The sequence below is a fragment of the Pristis pectinata genome, chromosome 7 (assembly GCF_009764475.1).
Source record: "Pristis pectinata isolate sPriPec2 chromosome 7, sPriPec2.1.pri, whole genome shotgun sequence".
Lineage (NCBI taxonomy): Eukaryota > Metazoa > Chordata > Chondrichthyes > Rhinopristiformes > Pristidae > Pristis > Pristis pectinata.
In genome coordinates, this window is record NC_067411.1 from 26980171 (window position 1) to 26989703 (window position 9533).

Consider the following 9533-nt stretch of genomic DNA (forward strand, 5'->3'; position numbering starts at 1 on the left):
AAAAACTAAATCAAAAGACTAAAAACACATACACTTAAAAATATTTGACTTAATTAAACTAGGTATAAAAAAAACTTTCCTCTCTCCTGACAGCAAATTTCTCTCATTCATTTCAATGGGCTATTTATGATAAATTAATCCCATAGTTCCGAATAATTAAAGTTCTAATATCTTTAATTTGAAGCACTAGGAGAAATTAACTACTCATTTCCTGTAACCTTCATTGCCATGAGGATCCAGCAAAGGTTACAGAGTGAACTGTATGTTCAAGAATTTTTCATATTATAATTTTGTTCTGCAATGTTTTCAAAGCCACAAGATAAAATTAACTGTTTTCACATCCATACATTTATTTGCATCTGGTGAAAAATTTGGCCACATCTGGTCAATCCTCAAACCACCACCAATATAAATTCAAATTCATTCAGAAGTCTCATCCTCACATACCAAGTCCACCACATCCATTACGGCACAAAAAGTAAAGATCCCTTTTCTGTGAGATATTGGGAGTGGGCAAGAAAGAAATAAAACTACAACTTTAGTTACCATAAACATTAGAATTGCAAGATTTTAGTTAAACATAGAACACAGAACAGTACAGCATGGGAAAAGGCCCTTCAGTCCACAATGTCTTTGCCAAGCATGATGCCAACTTAAATTAATCCCATCTGCCTGCAACATGGTCTATATCCCACCATTCCTTGCCTGTTCATGTGCCTGTCTAAATGCCTCTTAGACATTGCTATTGCATCTGTTTCCACCACTTCCCCTGGCAGCTCATTGCAGGCACCTATCATTCTCTATGTAAATCTGCTTTAAACTTTCCCCATCACCTTAAAGCCATACCCTCTAATATTTTACATCTCTACCCTGTGAAAAACTCTCCCTACTTTATCTATGTTTCTTATAACTTTATGCACTTCTGTCAGGTTACCTCTCAGCCTCTGACACTCCAGAGAAAACAATCCAAGTTTACCCAACCTTTCCCTATAGCTAGTACCCTCTAATCCAGGCAACATCCTGGTGAACGTCCCCTGCACCCTCTCCAAAGCCTCCACATCCTTCCTGTAATATTCTCACCCTTCCTGTAATATTCCCACCTTTCCCAACTTTTATACTCAATGTGCCAACTGATGAAGGCAAGTATACTGTGCACCTTCTTTACCACCCTATCTACGTGTTGCCACTTTCAGCAAAGTATGGACTTGCACCCAAAGATCCCTCTGTACATCATTGCTCCTAAGGCTCCTGCCATTTACTGTATACTTTCCCCTACCATTTGACCTCCCAAAGTGCAACACCTCGCACTTATCCAGATTAAACTCCACCTGCCATTTCTCTGCCCACATTTTCAACTGGTCTATATCCTGCTGAGTCTTTGACAACCTTCCTCACTATCCACCACTATGCTAATTTTTGTGTCATCCACCAATTTACCTAATTAGCCCACCTATATTTTCATCCACAACAAAGGTCCCAGCACTGATCCTTGTGGAACATCACTGGTCACAGAGCACCTATCAGAATGGCACCCTTCCACCAATACCCTTCTATAGCTAAGCCAATTTTAAATCCAATCCACCAAGTAAGTACTTAAGATCTCCAAAAATCAAACTGAATAAAATTAAGCTGTCTTAGACTGATTAAATTGCACCTCTTTCCTTAAACTTTTGTAGTCAGTAGAATTTCCTATTGTGTGTTATTTTATCCCAGCATTGGATGGACAATGTTTGATAGCAATTCGACAATATTTATTTAATGAAATACTTTATTAATTTAAACAAATATACACAGAAGAAAAAGTTCATTGTTTGTAATCTACACTGTACTTAAAGTTGTACTATTCTATTTCTAATAGAATATTTGTCGTAATGGTCCTGTGACCATTCTGAGATTTCTGCTTTTGCTTGGTGTACTTACCACTGAATCAGCATCTGGAGATTCCCTGTCAGAGGAATAAAACAGAGTGGAATTATATTTACTGTATATATTCTAATCATGAATACACAGAACAAAAGCTAATTAACATTTATAACATAATAATTTTCAGAAGTTACATTCATTCTTGTGACCTTTATTTTTAATAAACAATGCCTCTTTTAACAAATTAAATCACACTTGAATCCTTGCTGTCATAGCTATACCACAAGCTGGGGATGTGAATGGGGCTATGCTGGCACTACGTTGAGGGGCTGGCTGTGAAATGCATCTAACTTCTCAATTTAGGACATCAATACTCTGTTCCAGAATAAGTGCCAAGTCTAACAGCAGAGCAGGAGGTCAGATGCGCCAAGATCTCTAACTTCTGCATAGCCATATACAAGCATGGAAATCAAAGGTAAACTGACCCATGAAGCGGACCTTGTCTATGGTTCCAGCCAAAGATAAGAAAATTTCTGGCCACAGATAAAAGGGAATAGATTAAAATCTACAGCGGTTTAGTAATTACACCGAGAAAAAAAATACAACAAATAACCTCAGCACTTGTTGACTGGGGAAAAATTTGCATATTAACAAACAGAGTGACTTCCAGTCTAGATATTCAGCTAAGGAACTAAAATTGCATAAACCTACGAGTCAAATGTTTTGAAAACTAAAGGCAATTATTGCATTAGATTAACTTTCAGATATTCCTATTGTACAGCTGACATGTTTTTTTTTGTCAGCTGGACATACCACATATAGCAGAAGTAAATGCGCTATGGAGAGGCAGCCAAATACACATTCCATTTGACAACTACTCAAGCAACATAATTTGTTTCCAAACAAATCCACAAAAGGATTTGTGTAACATTTTCTATTTTTTTAAGTAATGCTGGCTTTTAATTTGCAAATCTAGAATTAAAGTCCATCTGTGGTGTCGTCAAAGTTGAATAAAAAGGCAACAAAACACTGAGTAAGTCACAATATTATTAAAAGCCAGTTTTTTTAAAAAGGAAGGACAAATTGGGAGCGTAAAATTTCCATGGTTGGTTGGCTGCATTTTTCTCCCTCCATTTTAAAGAGGATCTAACAGAAAGACTCCCTCACTCCTGTGATAAATCCAAGTATAAAAGTGCACTGAAATTAGGAAGTGCTCTTATGCCTGCATGCAGCAATATCTCAACAGTATTCAGGCATCAGCTGATCAGAGGCAAGCAATGTCTCACATCACATGTGCAGGGCAATGACCATTTCTGTCAAAAATAATGTTCAACCATCTATTCCTGACATTCAATGACATTACTATGGACATCACCAAATCCCCAACGTTTTGGGGATCACCATTGACCAGAAATTCAACAGGACCAGCTAGATAAATACTGCAGCTACAAAAGCAAAACTGTTCCACCATCCACAAAACACAGGTTAGGTGTGTGGTGGAATATTCTCCACTTGCCTGGACAATACAAAATATTGACATAATTCAAGCCAAAACGGCCTACTTCACCCTTCCTAAATATTCATTCAATCCACTACTAATCAATTTGGTTGTAGAGTGTGCAATCTAGGCAGATAATGTCCACTGGAAGGAACACTCTGAAGAACTCCTCAACTGTGACTCCATCCTTGACGTGAATGCACTTGACTCCAACCTACAGAAGCCTATAGGGCCAGTCTTGTCAGCATTTCTGACTGACAATAAATGGAGATGATTCAAAAATAGCCAAGTCTCTGGAGTAGATGATATTCTTGTTGAAATCCTAAAACTTAGTGGTGCAGAGCTTCAGTCACAAATCCACAATCTCAAGGTCCACATCAAGGAAGAGGGGGATATAGCAGGGCATAGAGATGTTGCAATCATGACTAATTTTAAAAAAGGAGACAAGTCTGACTGTGGAAGCTACAGAGAGGTCTCCCAGCTTTCCATTACAGGAAAAGTATCACCACAGTCTTCCTGACAGTATCAATTCTGTCCAACCAGAGGCATTTACTCTGATCTCTGACTCTGGCCTCTTACACTGCTCCAACACAACCCAACATAAGCTTGAGGATTAGCATCTCATCTTCCAACCAGATGCATTGTAGCCCTCAGGACTCAACAATGAAGTCAATGATTTCAGGAAAAACAGCCTTTTCAGTTTGTATCAGAACTGGATAGTTCTGATAAAAGCCTGTAAGCCCATTTTCCCTCTTCATAGATGCTGCCAGATCTGCCAAGTATTTTCAGCATTCTCTTTTATTTCAGATCTCCAGTAACTGCAGTGTTTTGCACCTCACATTCCTAGTATTGTTTATTTTTCTTCCCTCACAACTCTCATTTGTCTACTTCTAATTAAATCTCCTTCAGACAGATCAGTTGTGATTAATAAACCTTCACCACCTTCTCTGAGAATGCACCACTATCCCACTTGTGTCACTTCTAACTTTCTCTAGTTCTGATGAAAGGTCATCAGCCAGAAATGTTAACTTTGTTTCTCTTTCCACCAGTGCTGCTAACCTGCTGTGTATTTCCTGCATTTCTTGCCTTTATTTCAGAGATTTCTAGCATCTGCAATTTATTTTGTTTCTGGATGCCTTGTTGAGTTTGTACAGGGCTTTGGTGTGATCACATTTGGAAGACTGTGTGCAATCTTGGTCTCCATATTGGCTTTGGAGTTAGTGCAGTATAAATTCATAAGATTAATTCCTGGGATGGTGGATGAAGAAGTTGTCCTAGGAAGAGCAACTGACTAAGCTTGATTTATTCTTACTGGAGTGTAGAAGAATGAGAGATGATCTCATTGAGTCATAAAGATTCTGAAGGAGATTAACAGAATAGATGACAAGAATCTCTTTTCCCTTGGGAAGAGTCTAGAACTAGGGAGCAATGACTCAAGATTAGAGTCAACCTTTTAGGACAAAGATGAGGAGAAACTCTTGTTCTTTGCAGAGATTTTAGTAAACTTCTGAAATTATTTAAATCAGAGGGCTGTGTATATTCTTTAGTTAGGTATGTTCAAGGCTTTTGGAAACTAAAGATGTTAATAGATATGATAATTGGGTGGGAAAGTGGACAAGGTATAGGTTTAGCTATGAATTTATTGAATGACAGAACAGGTTCAATGGGTCATATAGCATACTCCTGTCTCAATTTCCTACACTTATATGCTGACCATTTAAACTGCTGCACAAAAACCATTAAAACATAAACTCACACTGAATCTGTATCTTTGTCTCTTTTCATTCGTCCAGGTATTCCAAAAGTTTTCTTTCTGGTCTTCTTCACTCCTGCATTGCAAATATCATTCAGCAAATTCAATCCAGCAACAAGAAACATAGTTCCATTGAGTTCTAAATAAAACACAATTGGTCTCCTAAGACCCAAACTATTCAATAGATCATACTAAATGAGTACTTAAGATGTTCTTTCTGGGAGAGAAATAATTATTTTTAAATAGTTTCCCATGTCTCTCAAGACAGATGGCAAGAGCCATCCATCCCCATTGTAGTTTTCTTCCTTTTCAGTGGATGCCTAAGGGGTAAAATGGGAATGAGGATCTCTGAGAAATGGTGGAGAGAGGGAGAAAGAAATGGGTAGGAACAAAAGGGAGAGGCAATTGTAGAATGGAAAACATCTGTGAAGTGAGGAAGGAAGAAAAGGAAAAAGTTTTTCTGTTACTCCATCCTTGTCCTATGTTCCCCTCAGTATTGTAGTCAGCTTTGTTTTGTTGACATGGAAGAAAAGCCATAAGGAATGAGCTCTTGGTGAGTAAGAAGTGGAAAGTGAGGCACTTCAATATATTATTGCATGGTGTAGAGAGAAAGAACTGATTACAGAAAGAAGTCTCCATTAAGGCATGGAAAGAAATCTCTGGCTCTGTGGAGAGCAAGAGAAATTGTTGCTGTCAGGAATTTGAAGGAGCTACTTTATGAACATCTTATTCCACGATTCATCAAGATCAACAGTGTATATGTGTCAAGGGATTAAAAAGAGCAACCTTGTCATGAACAGATTTAACTGCATTGTTAAACAAAAATAGAAACTTAACAATTTGAGTGGTCCAAGGAAAATGCTTTGCCTTTGAGAGAGTGGGGAGAAAGAGAGAGGAGGGTGTAGAGAGAGGAAGAGCAGGGGAAAGAAACAAATAGGGAAAAGTGCAGGGAAAGAGTGGTTATAGCAAAGAAAGACGCGAGAGCAGAAGGGGAGAAGATCATGGAGAGGAAGAGTAGGGAGATAGAGGGCACAGAGAGGGAAAGAATGGTGGGAGAGGAGCAGGCAGAAAGAAGAGGGCAAGAATAGATAGAGTGAGAGGGGCAACAGACCAGATGATAAGGAAGAGATCAGAGGACAAGGGGAAAAGTGTAGAAAGAGGGGGTAGAGAGCAGTGTGATGGGAGGAGGAATATGGGGTAAGGAGAGAAAAAAGAGAGGATTGAGAGTAGGTTCAGGAGAGAACTTTAAGAAGGGGAAGGGAAGACATGCTGTATCCATTCTTTGATATGTGACCATCGTAAGGCACTACGTAATAATGTTATTGAAACATTTCCTTATTAGTATACAAGATTGACACATTAAAGTAACATGTTAATTTGCAATCACACTGATCAAAGTGACATCTCTCTCTCTCTCTCTATATATATATATAATAAAAGCAGAACATTTACCTTCTAGAGCATTGGTTATGTTACATTCTTCAAATTCAACAGAACCTGAAACAAGAACATGAATGACCATATTTCAAATCAAATTTCCTTCAGAATTCACTAGAACTTTGTAAATATTCAATTCAGCAGTCAAAATTATTCTGAGCTTTTGTTTCAATAAAATGGAGTGATGTTTAATGTTTGATTTTTTTTTATATCTTATGTATTTAAAACATTTTCAATATGAATCAGATAACCTTTTGTGAGGCAGTTGGCCCAAAGTTCATCTACTTTGCTTCAAGGGTTTATTCAGTTCTAGGCACTAGAAATTAATAAAGTGAGCAGGTTCACCTCCACCCTCTATGCCTCTTCAGAACGGAATATGACTGGTGAATTTGTTTCCTGCTCCATTTGCCCTTTGCTTTGGGCATCCCTAAGCTGACTGGCTGTAATTTTCAGCTTCAAACCAGTCAAATTCCACAGTTGGTAGTTATTACCAATGTCATAGTTTCTCATACATTTGCAATTGAATTTCTTCCTGGGTTAACAGAACAACAGGCTTTCCACAATAAGTTGAGTAAATCAAAACAAAATCAGAGTGGAGAGAGATATTCGGAAAAGGACTTAACGCGAGTTCCAGTTGACAAAAAAACTAAAGCCATGAACAATTAAAGAGATAAAGAACAACATAGAACTAAATGAAAAAGCATACAAAAATACATAATTGACCTCCAATCCAGCAGCCAGAGTGGGGAGATTGATACAAAAAAGAAGAGGATGTTGCAATTGGTCAGAGGTACAAAAGGATGTAGAAAGATAAATTTGAAAGGGATATCAAAATCTACAGTAGACAATTTTTACAATTTTATTAGAACAATTGTATCACCTTAAGCCCCCTGAAAGCTAATAACTGTGAACTTCAAAATGAAAACAAGAAAACATCAGGTATACTGAATGATGAAGAGGAAGAGGATAGCACGTTAACAATCCCCCCAAAAAATACTAAATAAGGGATGGAGTCTCACCAAAATCTACAAATGAAAAATATTATAAGGAAGAAAAATACAGAATACCAAAGAGTGACAGACCACGAGGACTAGATGATTTCCATCTCAGATTCCCAATGGAATTATGATATAACACTGCAGAATACTAAAAATATTTTTCCAATATTCTCTCAATTTATCAACTATTTCTTTAGATTGGAAAATTGCAAATGCCATTCCAATAAAGAAAGAAAATTTCAGAGGTTACCAGGTAATTACAGAATTCAAAAATCTGTTTTGGGGGGGGGGCTACAAAAATCACCATTTATTATACCTTAAGATGACAGGAAAGAAAGCTACCAAGTTTGGTGCCAGAAAGGCAACATCATAAGCAGGGAAGAGGGAAACAAAATTATTACAGGATGTTAATAGGTTATTTTATTGGAAAAAGTTATGGAAAATTAAATTTAATCCAGCCATATGCAAGGACAGCGTCTTCATACCTAAAAAGGATAGAATAGAATTGTTTCTAAATAGCAAAAAGCTATGAACAAGCCAAGTGCAAGAAGACTTAAATGTCTTGTTCATGGATTATTTGAGTGTTTTGGACAGATATAGAAAATGATCAAAAGGCTAGAGGAACATTGCCCATTTCCTTAGAGGACTAGAATCTGAGGGTGGATTACGCTACACAAATTCTGTTGTACAAAGCCCTAGTTAGACTAAATCTGGAGTAGTTCTGAACACCACACCTAAGAAAGGACATCGATACATGGGTTCCAAAGGATAAATTAAGAGGAAACACTACACAAGTTATTGTTATACCTCCTGCAATTTTGAAGGTTAAGGAGAGATTTGATTGAATCTTCAAGGCATCAAGGGAATCTGTTAAGGGAGATAGACTAAACAACTTTCATCGGGTGGGGAGTCCAAAAGCACAAGGCATAAAAATTAGAGCTAAGCTTTTCAAGAGTGAAGTTAGGAAATATTTCTTCACACAAAAGGTGGTATCTGCATTTGGTAATTAACACTTGGTCAATTGATAATTCCAAATCCAAGACACAGATTCTTGTGAACCAATGGAGATATATGCAGATGGGTCACAAATCAGCAATCTTCTCTTTAGTTGGCAGCATAGGGTTGAAGGATTTAAGTAAATGTTCCTCTTCTCAGAATCCTAAGATTCTAGTCAAGTATCAGGCCTATATGACCACATATTTACTGGATAATTTTTTCAATGGACAAACAAGATTGGGTGCTTAGATCTAGGTCAAAAGCTGGTGGAGAAGAAGGGTAGAAGTTTTCCAAATTTCATTTTTTTAAAATAAAAATCATTATAATATTAGATGCATCTTTACATCCAGTTAAATGTCAGCTATTTTCTGTCAGTCCAAGTCAGAAAGATTTAAGTTCAAGTCAGATTCAGAGACTTGATCACAAAATCCCAGTTAACAATCCAACACAGTACCATGGGAATTGGAGGTGTCATTCTTTTGAAGAGACGTTAAACCTGTCAATTCTTACTGGAGTGTGTACCTTATGGAATTCTTTTGAAAATGTGCAAGGGAATTTACACCAGTGCGTTGATCAATATTTAGCCTTCAACCAACATAATCAAAACAGGTAATTTGGTCATTAGCAAATTTGGTCATGAGCTTACTGTACACAAAATGACTGTCAGGTTTCCCACAACAATTCAATAAAAAAAGTACTTCGTTGGCGGTAAAGTGCTCCAAAACGTCATGAAGACATGAAAGATGCTTTATGAATGCAAGTTTCTTTTTTAAATGTACATTCGTAAAATATCTAGATGTGTACCCATACAGCTTGCCAATAATTAGATTTCAGATGAATAAATTTGAAATCAATATGCATTGTTGTATTATCACAGCAATCAGAAAATATATTTCAGATTACATCTGAATTCTCAGTACAGTGTCTGGCATATTAAAAGCCTTAAAATCACATAGTAAAACTTGGAAATCCAATCGTGATTTGTGCA

General features: G+C 37.1%; 1 protein-coding gene across 6 annotated transcripts in view; it reads right to left on the bottom strand.

Annotated features, from left to right (window-relative positions):
* Positions 1 to 9533, bottom strand: part of fcho2 (FCH and mu domain containing endocytic adaptor 2) — a 159867-nt gene that overhangs the window by 84300 nt on the left and 66034 nt on the right. For all 6 annotated transcript variants that reach the window (XM_052019149.1, XM_052019148.1, XM_052019147.1 and 3 more), the window contains exons 9-11: positions 6567 to 6611; positions 5118 to 5190; positions 1921 to 1945 (exon numbers count right to left, since the gene is read on the bottom strand). In XM_052019149.1, coding sequence (XP_051875109.1) covers positions 1921 to 1945; positions 5118 to 5190; positions 6567 to 6611 — 143 coding nt within the window. The remainder of the gene's footprint in view (positions 1 to 1920; positions 1946 to 5117; positions 5191 to 6566; positions 6612 to 9533) is intronic.